Here is a 15,379-nt window from a genome sequence, read left to right as displayed (position 1 = left end):
ATAACATAAAGCATGTTTCAGTGCTAAGAACTGTGTTACTCTTACTGCTATGTAGAGTGCGTGGATGCTGCAGCACCAGTGACATTATGCCAATGCAGTATTTGTCTTAGACGTACGGCCTACCTGGATATTGGATGAGCCTCGCCAATGCCTAATGAGTTATTTTTGGCTAATACAAAACTGTATGAAGAGGTCATAATGATTGCACCAGTAACTGAAAAACACAAGAAAAGGCCACTAGATGGCGCACATGAACAAGCAAACAATTTAGGATTTGCTCGGGTTCAATGCATTGGCAAAATTGAGTGTAAAAGCCGTTTATCTACTGTACATGAGTTTGTTAAATGTGCCTAACAGCCTCCTACGGACAAGTGCATATTAAATGGTAAATTATCTAAATTTATATAGCGTTTTTCTCAGGCCCAAAGCCCTTTACAGTAAGGAACCAGTCACCCATTCATGCTCTCATTCATACACCAATGTACGCACACTGGAGGCAAGTAGGCTGAAGTGTCTTGCCCAAGGACACAGCGAAAGTGTGCATTCGTGGGAGCTGGGACTCGAACCCACGACCTTCCGATCAGGAGACGACCTGCTCTACCAGGAGCAGCTTTGCCACACACTTAACAATGCATCTGGTTTGACCCATGCTTTTTTTAATGTCCATATCAAATAAACATTTGCTGACTTGTTAGTTTGCATTTAATTTCAGATGAGTCAAGATTTCAGGGTTTTGGGCCTATAAAAAATAATGCAGGCAGCTATATATCATTAGCATTATCAATACTAGATCGAACTGTAGCAGAGCAGTTTGCGAGTATGTAATCTATCACAAAAGACTAACTATAAATGTATAAAATAGTTATTTCTAATAGGTCCAAACAGTAGGAGGAATGTAGACACATGCCTGGTTACAACAATTCAGCTTTATTGGTTTCTTTATACATCACTGGTAGTACATGATATTCTGGTGAAATCATTGGAAGATTTATCCTTCTTCTTTGTGACTCTTTTCACATGGACACAAATGCTGGCGTGGAAGACCAGTAGGGGGATTCACTGTTCGGTCGGCCTGCATACCTACCTGCGTGTCATGGACCAATACTACCCCCCTCCACCTCAGCATCATCCCAGAGACACAGAGTGTTAGGGCAAACCCTACTGATATTGTAGCAGCAAGCGTTCTACTAACAGTTAACATCTTAATGACCTAAACAAAAAGTATTGTACAGCTACTGCTAAAGAGAATCTAAGAACCTGGCCTTGACGTTGTTACACCAGATTAAAGTGCTAGAAGCAACCCACCAATCCACACTTTATATATATATATATTTATATAGAATTATTATTTATATATATATATATTTTCGGAACAAATCTACTATTATAACATTAATTTACAGGGTAATATACATTATATTGTAACAGCTGAAATTTCAGCACAAATAGATCACTGTCACACATAACAGCAAAAATACATATGATTATATAAGTGCTATATAATCATATATACCAATATATAATTGTCATATATGCATGAAAAACAAGTTACCACGTCTCAGGCTTTTCAAATTATACCCAGAAAAGCAATTGTGTATAAGACGTAAAAGCTTTACAAGTGTCTCTCTTGAGAGCGACAGGAGAGGCAGAAATGCCCCACCTGTGTATTTGAGGTCACAGGACAGTTATTTGCATATTCCACAAATCTATTGCAACACGTTACTGTCTACGAACAGTACAGCCAGCGTCCCGACAGGAGCTGGTGTTAGCTGGACTCACACGTACACCCACTGAACAGAACGACGACGATGGCTGATCCGATTATAGCTATGTGCTTTCAGATGGTGTGCTATGACAGTGAACAACAGGAGGACTACAATACACAATACTCTATATTAGCCTCAGAACACAACCCAAAATGGTACGGGAGAAGGACTGACTCGCCCAGAGCCGCGCAGGCTCTGAGTCCAGTGGCGCTGCGTCCCGCTGCTGCTGATGGTGGCGTTTTACCACTAGACTTTTTACTGACACTCCATCATTGAGATTAATGGAATGTGTAGTTGTTAGCTTGGCTTTCCCTCTGCAGCTCAGTGCGTGACATCCAACTGAAACACACAGGTCTAAGGGCGTTCGAGAGGTGCACCTTGAGTTTCTGGACCAGAATTGGTTGTGTTTTTTAGTCCAAAACCATCCTCCCCAGCTCAGAGGGAGAAGAGATCAGCACAGATGGGCATTTCCTGAGGCCTTTGAACCACCGCGAGGCCTTCTTTAGCCACACTACCCTGCAAAGACGCTGCACAAGGCGGTAACAAGATACACACGAGTAATTTTTCACAAAGAAAAAAGTAAAAGCTCCAGAGTAACTGCAGTAGTAACGCACAACAAGCATCCGTTAGCTGGCTTCCGACCATGGGGAGCCCTGGAGATGTGCAGTTTTGGGACGTTGCCATTGTACTAAAAAGGAGATGCACTCCTTTATTCTGCCCTTTGACAGGTCTTTGTTTTTTATTTCCCTGTGGTGCATTGTGGGGGTTATTCAAACGCCCAGATCTCTATGTCCTGCACATAGAAATCCTCTTTCTTCGAGAGCATGGGGTTCCCAAATGTTTTACAAGAGTGACTCCTGCCGTGGTAAAGGTCGCCGTCCAGCCACAAACCAAACTCACCGCTGGAAAATAAAAAGAGGATTATTTTCTGAAGGCACTTTCGATACGCATGATGAGTTGACGGTGTGCCTACCTTCCTCCACCAAACGCTAAAGAGTCCATATCTCCTTTGATGAAGAACATGTTGTCACCAGTCCATTTGTACACCTATAAGTATTATTAAGAGCACGTATCAGTAATGTAGTTGTAAGCCATTTTTTGGGGGGTACTTTAATTCTTGTCATGACAGAACAACTGAACATTTTCTTTATTGACAGGACCGTGCTTAAAAATGTCTACAACAATGGAACATTCCTGGACAACTGAGAGCCAACACAAACATTAAGACTAAAGAGACCATGCTCAAGAATGCAGCAACTCAGCATTCCTCAGACCAAAATGGACCTAACTCCCCACAGTATGTAAACTTTAACCCAACCAGGTCAAAGAAATTCTCACACCAGCTCTGAGGCATTATGAAACTCAACGTCTGAGCCATATTTACAGACACTGATGTTATTGTTCGACAGGAAAATACAAAGGGTATAATTCTTGGAAATGTGTTAAGGGAAAGATGAATGGACTGATGCGTTTCCCAGAAGAAATGGAGGTTGGAGCGTCATGTGTTTGAAATGCAGCAACTAGCAAGAGTTTGTGCATCTTGAGATCAGTTAGCACTAAATATTACAGTAAAAGTAAACTACTTGGGAAGAATCTCAAGTAAAATGTATTTAAACCAGATTGAGGCCTGGGCGATTTGGCCACATAAATAAATAATTATATAGATTCATATACGTACACATTTGTTTCATTGATATTAAAGCCACATAAATATAGCTTGAATTGACACTCAAAAACATTCTCTAAAAACACTCTAAATTCCACACCCAGTGCCGTTATTGCCACGGAATTGACTGACCTGATGAATTAAAAATACCCATGACGAGTGACCATAGTTGAGATTGGGATTTCAATAACAATTTTATGAATTGCATAATTCATAAAGCGCCATCCACAAACAAATAAACTACAAACCTCAAACTCTGGGTTGAAAGTGAACAGGAAGGTTTCTCCAGTGCCATAAAAGCCGTCACTGACTTTAAAGGGCTCGGACGCCAAAGCACCAAAGACCTAAAAAAAGACATAAAAGATGAGATAATGTAAAGTGGGATGATTCTAAAACACCAAATCTATATTGAGCATCTTACTTGGCCATCGCTGTCTTTGATCACCAGAAGTACAGGCGTGTCCTGGCTCTGCATGGCCCTGTACAGAGTCTTAATGCTCATGCCATGTTTCGCTGTGCCAAAGACCAGCGTCCATGGGTAACCTATGGTTCGAGGCGGGAGATTCTTGGCAAGCTGTGGACAAAGCAGAAAAGACATTTTCATATTCATTGTATAGATACAAACAGCTTGCTTTGCTTATCCAACAACCCTCTGGATTTGTGCGTTCACAGAAGAAGAAAAAAAGCAATAAAGGAAAGGGAAAAAGGAGCGGAAATGAAACAGAAAGGCCACAGCCTCCAATGCTCAATTACATCCGCAGTGACCTTTCACAGAGCGTGCCGTTTAAAGAAGAGTAACAGGGCTCCACAGAGCAGAGCGGGGCAGGGGGGAGAAGAGTGCAGCTCCATCAGAGCAGACTGCCTCCAACACAGCGAAGGATTAACTGGGAGTGGGACTGTGCAGCAAATGGAGATCTTACACGAGTGGATGAGTCCCATAAGGAACACATGGTATAGGTGATTTTTACAATGTTGCAGCAATGCATTCAGTTCGAAACAATTGGACCAATTTATCTTCAGTAACCGCACCAAATACTTATTCATGTTTCCCATTAACAGAGGAGAGTATGGTGGCACCATATAATAAGAAGCAGAAGAAGAATCTATACCTAAAATAAAGAGGAATTGAATACCAAAAGATGGCAAATGACAATCAAATATAACGTGTGTCTTTTAAGCCCTGTAGGTTTTCGCCCCATGTCACATTGCTCCATTAGTTGAAAGTCAAGTCGTCATGGTCCTTAAATGCGTTTTGCTTGTTTCTTGTTGGTTCAGCACAATTCTCCAGCGGTATAGTCATTGGTCTGGAAATGATGCCGTGAGCAGATGAGGCCCAGCTCGCTTCACCTCTGCTCCGCTGCGAGCTCCACACATGCTCCTCTGGGCGATTAAGGAGCGCTCTATATTGGCAAACTAACGGTCAATGTGGCGACTGGGACTCGTTGGGATGTTGTCTCTGCGTATTGTCCTACATTACAAAGGTAAACAGTGAGGTGGATGGGTTTATATCCTAATCCTAATCCTTTTATACAAATATTTTTTACGGAAAGATGCTAAATTCCCTCTAGCAGGTTAAGCCTTAATACAAACACTTGCAGTTAAAGTATAACATGTAAATATAAAATCTTGCCATAATAAAGAATTGTATAGTCCCATTTTTTTCAACTGTGCTTAGTCACTCTAGGGCATAGAACATTGCTAAAGTAAAGACTTCCAAAAACTGATAGAAGCCCACAGAAGTGACATTTACCTAAGCAACACACATTGTGCACTATAATCACAGAGACTGCTGCCATTTCATTTCTCAAGCCGACAAATGATCACAAAACATGTTATTCGTGTAAATGCATTTGACCATCCACTCAACAACAGATGTGTGTGGCAGCAGCAGCTGTAACTTTATTCCCCTTGTGTACAGTTGACTAATGAGGGTGAAAGGTACTGTTGGTATATTTCACAATTACAGAGATAGTGAAATGTTCCGAATTTCTACGATTTGTAACAACATATGATTTATAGCAAAGTATAAAAGCAATAGGCTGCACATAGGGATTAGTAATTGAAGGCGATTGAAAAGTACGATTGAAAAGTACTTTTTTTGGGGAGAAAAGTAAACAATATTTTGAGGCATACCACTGTTTTACTCATTTCTTATCCTTTTAATTCACTGATTTGACCATACTTGGTGCACAGTAAAAACAAGAACAAAATACAGTGCTGCCGTGTCCCTGTCCAGACTTGCTTTAAATTCACATACAAATTCTCTGAAAAGAATAATGAGCAACCATGTTGCCTACAGCACTCAAGAGGCAGATCATTTTCTGTTACTGTACAAGGAAAACTCAAAGCCAGAGAATTCTTTACATCAAATTACACAAATATTCAAGAAAAGGAAAGCAAAACTAACCACAGTGTTTCAATGCATTATCTGCAACATCTAAAATACCAAGGGGATCATTTATCCAGACAAGTGCTAAATAGCAAGTGTAAGTTGGACAATAGCATATGGCTGTTTGTGCGCATGATGCACCAAATTCACCATTGGTAATATCCTGTGTTATAATTTTAGGGATCTAAATCAGATATGTAAATGAGAGAATGCTGCCCCAAGTTAAAAAAAAACGTAAAATGATTAACCACGTTTGCACGTGAGAAAGCCCGTGAGATTTTTGTTATCAAGACTCTGTGCACATTTTAAAAACTTCAGACGCATTAACACTCGGGAGAAGGCTGAACTATGAAGGGCTTAACTGCAGGATTGGCAAGTTTGATAAATCCCAATGGAGACTGATATCAGAGAACAGTATATTACCTAAATAATTCTAGTCTTTGTAATTTGCTTGTTATTACAAAATCAATTTGATTGTGAGTAATTGTGATGCCCAGTGCACAGGTAAACTGCTCTGTAACACATGCATTACCTTCTCTATCTGCTCCGCCTCCAGGAGGTCGCTGGGCTCCTTAAGGTTGGGCTTGAACGTTTCAGGCTCCAACTCTGCCTTGATGGAAGAGCCATGTTTGGAGTTGACCTCTTCCTTCGTGGTGATCTATAAGAGCAACAAGTCAGATACAACAGTACAAAAGGCAAGGTACCACCAGAGTTTATGAGGTGGAATTTGGGTTTATAAGCCAAATGAGTCCATGTATTTTTAGTAACAAATTGGTCCTTGAACAAGTATAAGCTGTTATACATGTTCTTTGTGCTCCAGTGACAGTAAAAAAAAAGGAGAAAAGGACAATGGCTGAGTGATTAAACTAAGACTTTTCATTTAGATTTGGCTAATGTATAATATTATAATAAAATTGTCTAGATGGACAGATTTATTACAAAGGTTACGTTTTCGATGTTAACCTGGAGTAGTTTTTTGCAACCGTCTATTCTATACTACTACTAGCAAATACAAATGGGAAAACTAAATGCAAACTAAAAGTAAACATGATAAACCACAGAGGAGTACAACAACAACAACAACAACAGCAGCAACAGAACCCCTATCCTGATCTAACTAAGGGAGGAGAAATTATAGGCTGAAATTCTTTCTAACAATACACAGATTACAGACTGACGATGGCAGCTGTTGCCACTTGTCAATGCCAGATCACTGGGTTGGGATTGGCAGGACTGGAATCTCTAGAAGAGTGACAGTTTTGGACAGGGAACGCAGCCAAATGATTAATTATCATTCGGAACTGTTCCTCTGACCAGCCGACTGTTGCAGTTATCTGGTTTATCTTCCTTAGACAGAGGCCAATTGTGAGTTGCTTCCCCACTGGTGCCTGGGATGAGCTCATGTTTCAGTGTGCATTCAAATCAAGCCTACCTGCATTGTCTCCGTCTTTCTACAGCCTATCACTGACACAACATCTCTCTGTTTGATAGAGCTCCTCTTACTACCTCGTACCAAGTCCCCACAGGAAATAAACTATAACGTGAAAGTGATTTTCCCATTTCAAATCGTATGCCTAAAACGGCAACAACATATTGGAAGACTTCCTTATGCTGAATAGCTCTAAAACATGACAACCTGACACTTCAAGATAAGGCTGCATCACGTGACAACTACAAAGCTCAAAACAAGCCAGTTTCCTTCCATAAATCTACAGCAGTAATGGGCTGCTCCTGCAAGAGTCATTAACACTCAACCAAAAACATGCAGAAGAAGATTTTCCAATTTTCAGGTAATCCTGACCATAGTCCTGGTTCAGTATTTGCAGATGGTTCAATGATGCAGCCGTCCACCCCCAGCCTCCATTGAAATACTAAGATAAATCAGATACAGTGGAGAGATTTCCCTATAGGCACAAAAGAGTACCTTACCTATTAAAACTATAAACCTATAACCATAATTAAAGCAAAAGAGGATGCTTAAGTCAGCAGTGTGGAGCCTAAGGGAGATGGCGGGTTGTTGATGTGGGCAGTGGAGGCCCGGGCAGGATGGCTACAGTGGGGCAGTCACGCTGATTCATGGCACCTGGAGTCGTTTGCAGAGTGAGCGCAGATCTTCACTGTTTAGTGCATCAATTCGACGGTGGTACTCCGTCAGAGACACTACCTGGTGTACAAAGACAGGAACAGTTGCAAACATAAAACTCTGCCAGTTCAGCTGCTGGCCCATAGAAAACAATCCCTGAAGTTAGCACTAGTTAATTTGACACTAATGGCTCTAGGGAAACTAGGGAAGAAGGGCATTTTGCATGTTTGTGTACATCCTTAATCACTATGAAAGTAAAGCTACAGTAATTAAAAGTCTGACAAAAACACAAAGAGCAGTTAGTTTTGCCACAATCAACCACAGCTGCAACATCCGTAAACAACACAAACTCGATCAAGGACCAGACCAGACCAGACCAGACAACAAAATGATTGGATCCGATCCAACAGAGTTCCACCCCACGCTGTTGCATACTCCACTGAGACCAGCTGCCTCTGAATAGAAGTTGGCGTATTCATCTAGACTGGCACAGCATGCATGACCTCATGTTCAATACTACAAGTTTTATTTATGGCCAGGAAAGTTAAAAAGGTTTAATAGAGGATGGTTTAGCAGCACGGCTCTTGTTACTGACGGTGTAATTACCTTATTTGGTAACAAGCTGTGCCTTTACAGCTCTCAATAATGCAATAGAGAGGGTAAACTACAGTCGTCATAAATAATACATAGTTTCAGCTTCAGCAAGAACCTTGAGTTCGTTTGTCCAGGGGGGTAGTCGCATAGTAAATAAATATGAGGGAAGTTTGTGAAAAGGGTGTGTGACAAGCTCAGGCACTATCTCAAGTGGCATATTAACGGGATACAGCTTGTGTTTGGCGTGAACACAAGCGCGTCATGCAAAACAATGTGATATTCTGAGAGAATAACTTCACTAAACAAACAGCTTCCCAGATTTGCCAACTTTTAAGAGCAGCCAGACCAACCCTCAGCCCTGACACTTAATGCCAAGAGCCATGAAAACATCCCAGCGCTGTATCCCGACTGCAAAACAGGCCAAACAATGATCACTTTGTTTACAATTACTGAGTTACAGCTGACCCGGCTAACACTTAACGCTAGGCTAGTTAGCAAAAGGCTAGCGAGCTAATGCACAACAAGAGAGTAAACCGCCCGAGAAAGATGAAAACTTGAATGAGACGCACGGGACATACACATGTATACTTAGGAGTCAGTCGTTTCTCTTGATCCTTCACTCTCCTAGAAAACATCTCTCTCCTTCAGAGCGAGGTGATACCGTCAGTCACATCACAGAGGCTTTAAGTTCTCATGGGCGCCCTCAAACAGCCTGAGTAGGTTTGTCGCTCGACTAAAATAGAAACATTTAACTCTCCATTCCACGACGGGGTCCTTGCTGTCTGTGTCACTTTAACAGACATAGCAGGTATCCAATAACAACGGGGCACAGGAGAACCCCCAGCCTCTGATTGGCTGAACGTAACTGAGGAGGCGGGACACATTCCGGAAAGACCGACTATATTTAAAGAGACACTAACACATATACAGCGCAAAAGAACACATTTTCAGTCATTTGGTTTGTTTAATCTAGTTTGTAGCGAAGACATTTGCTGTCTTTAGGAAACAGAAAGGTAATTTATTAGTAGCTACCTGTGTAAATTAAAAATCTAATAAAAAAACTAATACATCTCAAATGCTAATTAGGAGCATCCGAGTGGTAAAATGTAGAATTGGGAGAGAGTTGTGTTTTGCAACAAAAAAATTGTAAAGTTACTTATTCAAAAAAATTGAAATAATTGCCTTGGGTGACCAACAATACTGACACACAACATGACAAAAGACTACCACCGACTCACAAAGAGTAAACAATTACACAAACATGCAAAATACTTTGTTGGAAGCTCTAAGAAGCACATTTCCAAGCAAAGCAAGAGTGTTGACACCAATTACACGTAATATAAGATGCAAAATATAAAGCATAAGAAAGTTAACTAAACATTTCTGATGGAATACAAGATAATTCACAATATATTAAAATTGTGAATACCTACACAATGTCCTGTCACAACTCACTTCAAAGGCAACACAATTTAACAATATAATAACACATGGATTAGCCAATAGCACATACAGTAGCAATAATGAAAGTAATGTATGTGTGATTGGCTGAAGACAATACAAAACAAGTTCAGTGCTTTGTTTTTAGACATTACCTCCCACTCTTTGACATTGAGGTCTGTGATGGGGTCGTCTTCAGAGGTTTGCGACACCTCGTTTTTCTTGATGACCATAAACCCAGGCTCTTGTCCCATTCCTCGAACACCCTCCCCGTACATGTCCGGACTCCACTGCATGAAGAAGACATACAGGTGGTCCGACCTGTTCAAAGGAAATGCAAAAGACAAATCAGAACACAAAATCCCTGCACCACAAGCCACAACCGAATGTAATTACTACAAGTACAAGACAATATCCCAATTATTTGACCACTCTCAAGCTCTCAAAAACCACAAATGGCTTTTAGTACCCGAACAATATAAATGTACCGGTATATTTAAGACGTTGGTGCTTTTTCCAAGTTGAGAAGCCAGTACATTAGTAAATCATTGTTATCTTGTCATGTCAGTGCTTGTGCAAGAATTCTTAACTGCATTTACAGGATTTGTATTGATTGTTGAGTTTCAACACTATTCTCGCTGTAAGATATTAAAGTTCATACTGGAGCTACAAACCATGAGTTGTCAGCAATTGTACTGTGTGTTTCAGATATTCATGTAACCTGCAGTACTTACAGAAGGCATTTGTGTTTTATTTTCTGTCATCAATTTCACCTAATGTTTTCTGTGGTACTTTTCCATTAGTAATAGTTATTAAAAGTGAATGTGATATTTCCCTGATCTATACCTTTCCTTCTTCACACAGTAAAAAACATGAAAGATATAAAGCTCACAGAGGCATCAGTCTGTCTCTAATCTGGTGGACGTAAAAGAGCTTGGAGAGGCTATGAGCTGAGTGTAAACACTGTTATGGTTGTATATATAGCTCATTCAATAGCTTTTCCTTTTGCTCCGCTCTAATGCTGGGACACTTAAAGACACATCATGCGGGTCGCCTCCCATCTAGGTCAGGCCAACGGTGTCTGAACAAAAAGGCCAATGAATTACTGTGTTTTCAGGGCAGCAGCTTACGAAGGCCTCCTCCTACTCACCTATGGGCCTGTTCACAGCGCAAAGTCATCGGCTAATACGACTCAAAGTTAGAAAGAATACCAAAATTGTGTGTAAGTAAACTCAAATTATTGTTCATACATCACTAGATACAGCTAGAATGGGAACTGGGGGAAAATGGAAAAACAACAAGCTTGACTCCGGAAATTCAAATTGACTAATAAATTAGAGGGCAATAGAGCCTCATTATCATTTACATGTCATATTATCAATAATTTAGGAAACCGTGACAAGCAAGAAGAAGGATAAGGCTGTTCTCATTCAGATGTGATTTACAGATAGAGGCAGCATCCTGAAAGTCAGTGTGTTTACAAGACCCAGGATAGACACCAATGCTTTGCAATGCTCACATGGCAACAAATATCATTCTAACTCTGCAGTATTACTACAGTTTTTGGATGAAAAACATCCATGACAAAGTTTTTGTATATTTACTGCAATGTTAAAATAAGGTTAACATTACGATCATAATGTATTAGGCCCGATGCAAGAAGCAGTGTTAACCTACACCAGTAGTCTGAAGACATGGGTTTAGCTAATAGCCAAGTCATTAAATTTAGTTATCTAACCAAAAGCAAATATATTTTCTTGTAATGTGTCTCCTTCTAGTGTGAAGAGCTGTAACGCAGTTAAGCCCTACTGCTGACTTGGCACCACACATCAACAAGAGCAATCAAGCCTGGCAGGAAAGATATAAACACACTGTAGCTACAGTGAGATCATTTTAAAACGAAACCAATTTTAGCTTAGGTCAGGACAAGTTCATGAATTTTAAATATGCAATTCATAACTAGTTTCAACAGCAGATCTTTTACAGTGGTATTCCCAAAGCTGTGTTTCAGTTTCGTTTGAGTACAGTATAAATAATAAATAGCCAGTCTGGTGGGGCAGTGCGGGAAGACGGGCAGGAGGCACAGTGGGAGACTGTCCTAACAAAGAATGCATATTTGATTTAGCTACAAAACCACCAAAGACTCTCATGTACCACTCTGTTGCAATGTGGTAACTCAGTGTGGGTATAAGAGACAGCACTATACCCAGGTACTGTAATCAGGTAAATAGACACAGTGTCATTATTGTGGGAGTTTTTGCAATGTTTCTTTTCACAATTATTGTAACACAAAAAAAAAAGAACACAGTGACATTCCACACAACGGGACATTGTAGGCCCTGACCTCTCCTGGGGTACGGCAAACCAGTACTCGTGTTTCTTGCCCAGCTGAGCGTACTGCTGCATTGAGGCGCTGGCGTTGGACACAAACGTCTTCTTCATGGGCTTCCCCACTCGCAGACACAAGAACTTGTGAGAGCGCTGCTTCCTCTTCTCCGCCGACCCTGAGCCTGCAAAACACATTACTCACACTGTCACAAGGCCACGCAAGAGACGTACTGTGTTACATAATTACCATGATAAACAATGGATTTATTTAACATAGTGCTACAAGCCGTTCTTTTACTGCTACAGCATACATTCATCTTCTGGTGTTTAAGCATGAGGAGTCTTGATGAAGGCTTGGTTCATCCTTGTTTAGGACTACTTTAGTCCTAGGGCGCACTCACACTTGACATCCGAACCGTGCCACTCTCTAGCTCATTTGAGGAAAGGCCTGGATGCCCCGAACGGCCCGCGCTCACACTTACACAAACGAACCGAGCCGTGGCCGAGCACGAGGAATTGTTTACAAGTGTACGTGAGCAGCAGCAGCGCAACATAATGTGGAAGAAAACAAAACCCTAAACAGCTGCGTGAAATAATGTCTACTATGAGCCCCTGTCAAATCTCTTCACTCCACTTTTCTTTGCATTTTACTACAGTTTAACAAAAAGGGCTATGGTGAATATAATAGAACCTAGCTCAGCTGAGGCAGGGGTGGAGCAGCACCTGCCGCTCTGAGCCTTATACAGCCTTCAAAAAAAGGCTACGAGAACATAAGATATGACGCTCAGTTTATGTCATTCATTGCTGCTTCGGCCACTGGTTAAACCGCTTTATGTTCAGGGAAGTCTGCGCTTTACGTTACGACAAAGCACTTAACACGAACGCGCACCAAAATCACAAGTGATGCACCCGCAGGTTTTATCTGTCCGACTAAAGCCTGCGGCCAAACCAGGTACAGCAGCAGAGAAGCTCGGACACAGGGCGGGAGATGCGCAGCCGCTCCCGTAAAGTCAGCCCGAGACGTGCGTGAAGCGGCCAGGGCGTCGGGAGTGAGCAGTCGGGGAGACGAGCGGTATGTGGCCGGGGATCCGAGGAGCCGCCCGGGAGCGAAGCGGTACAGGGCCGGGGAGACGAGAGCGAGGCAGCCGCTGCTCTGTTTGATAAACGTTTCTCACTGTTTTACGTGACAAATGCAACCGCCCATACAACAGCCGCTTGTATCCGTGCGTGTGCGCATACACGAGCAACCGAGCCGCGCTCTGGCCCCCCTCCTCTAAGGCCAAAGTCCGGAACCGAGTCCGATTCAGACACGGATTGATTGCACTCACACTGGACAAACGAACCGCGCAGAAGGGGCTTCCGGCGCGTGGGCGCGGTTCGGATGGACAAGTGTGAGTGCGCCCCTAGTCTAGCCCTATTTACAACCAACTGTAGCCCTGGTTTAAACCTGATTCAGCACAAGATGTTTATATTAATTGGTATTATATGCAAAGTTTAAAAAAAGAATTAATCTGGCTCTTTCATTTACAAATACATACATAGTATAGAAGCTATCTACATAATATATTGGAAAGGCCTGTAATGCTGCTCGACAAATGATACAAAAACATTAATAAGCATTGACATATAAAATCTTAGAGGAGCTGAATTGATTTCAAATTAAACTGGTCTTAATGCATCATGTTTTTGAAGCAGCTGCTGGTGGAGCTAATGTGTGCAGAATAAAGGGCAGGCGTGCTGAGAGGCGCTCGTGAATTAGGAATGCTTTTGTATCCCAGCACTCGGCGGGACAATAATTGCAGAAGAAGAAAAGGATAATTTCTCCCCCACTGATTTGATTCGTTTCTTCAGTGGCAGGAAAATCTTTGAGGGACCACAGTGACATGTCTAACTAGAGAGAAATGGACTGAGTGAGTCATTGGGGCTGACAAAAGCTTTTGTCAGATTAAACAATACAGTGACAGTCAAAATTACCGCTATGGCCGATGATGGCTTTTTATAAGGCAGCTACATCGTATAGAACATTGCAGTTTAATATTACGAAGTAAAATCATTGTAGAAATGGTAGTAGAAACAGCAATGACTGTGTTAGTAATAGTTATAGTAACGTAATATGAAAGGTAGTTAAAGTATAATAGTAATATAATAGTTAAAGGTAGGCTATTATTGACCAACGATTGGCAGCTCAATTCTGCTTTGCTTTCAGGGGAAACTCGTTGAACTGATATGCACAACTACTATGTGCAGAACAGACCGATGCATGGTCACTCTCTGAACAGATCACATAGTCACAGAGTCAGATGTGTGGGGAAGGTCCTGCAGACACAGGTGTGGCTCCTGTCGCTGTCCTGCGGTAGAGGCAGAGGACAGGTAACTCAAGCAGTTCTGAATGCTGAATGGTGCAATCCTGACCGTGGGGGCCACAGAGTGGCTGGGTAAAGGGCCCCTTCAGTACCGCGTATGGCATCATTGTCATTCTAAAGAGAGCCCACAATATTCCAGGAGTGTCCAAAAAACACATGAATTATGTTTGGATTTAGGAATGAGAACATCTTGAGAGGTGAGGCTTGATTTTTCTAGATACTATTTCGTATTGAAAAAAAAATGGAAGCAGTTTTGGGAGAATTTATTTTGAACGCATCATTGTCTTTTTACTTACAAATAGCGCTTTTATGTGATTAAATAAACGAAATAGGGGGTACACGGACAATTACTGAAAGGTCCAAGGGTCCGTAAAACAAAAAAGGTTGGGAACCACTGTTAGAGAGGATAGGTTTATTGTATGTTAATTGTGTGATTTGATAGAAACTATATTGGTCTAATGCTATGTCAAAGACGACTTTCTGAGCAGTGCTACTGCTAAATAAAAATAGATCTTTCTGAAAGTGTTTTGATGTCATATTAAATGGCAGCCTCACATCCCCTCTGGTCACAAGGTATGTTTGTGGCATTGTGCTGTTTGATAGGCTTTAGCTTATCGCCCGGAGGTGCCGTCCAGACCACCAGAGCTAAAGATCAAAGGGCTGCATAAAGCTGTAAAAGCCTTGCTAGCTCACACACAGATAATAACAACAGAGGAAGCACTTTCTCTGCATCTTTATATTCTCATTACT

The 15,379-nt window shown here is 41.5% G+C and overlaps 1 protein-coding gene across 4 annotated transcripts in view; it reads right to left on the bottom strand.

Annotated features, from left to right (window-relative positions):
• Window positions 1-907: 907 nt before the first annotated feature.
• The window catches only part of oxr1a (oxidation resistance 1a), a 143,848-nt gene continuing 129,376 nt past the window's right edge, over window positions 908-15,379 (bottom strand). For 3 of the 4 annotated variants that reach the window (XM_079561756.1, XM_079561757.1, XM_079561758.1), the window contains 8 exons: window positions 12,283-12,448; window positions 10,094-10,259; window positions 7,905-7,985; window positions 6,354-6,479; window positions 3,854-4,006; window positions 3,681-3,776; window positions 2,740-2,813; window positions 908-2,668 (listed from right to left, as the gene is read on the bottom strand). In XM_079561756.1, coding sequence (XP_079417882.1) covers window positions 2,533-2,668; window positions 2,740-2,813; window positions 3,681-3,776; window positions 3,854-4,006; window positions 6,354-6,479; window positions 7,905-7,985; window positions 10,094-10,259; window positions 12,283-12,448 — 998 coding nt within the window. In that variant the 3' untranslated portion in view covers window positions 908-2,532. The remainder of the gene's footprint in view (window positions 2,669-2,739; window positions 2,814-3,680; window positions 3,777-3,853; window positions 4,007-6,353; window positions 6,480-7,904; window positions 7,986-10,093; window positions 10,260-12,282; window positions 12,449-15,379) is intronic. The other variant, XM_079561759.1, reaches the window with a different exon arrangement.

Source organism: Gobius niger, assembly GCF_951799975.1.
Source record: "Gobius niger genome assembly, chromosome: 8".
Lineage (NCBI taxonomy): Eukaryota > Metazoa > Chordata > Actinopteri > Gobiiformes > Gobiidae > Gobius > Gobius niger.
This window is presented reverse-complemented; position numbering and strand designations above follow the sequence as displayed.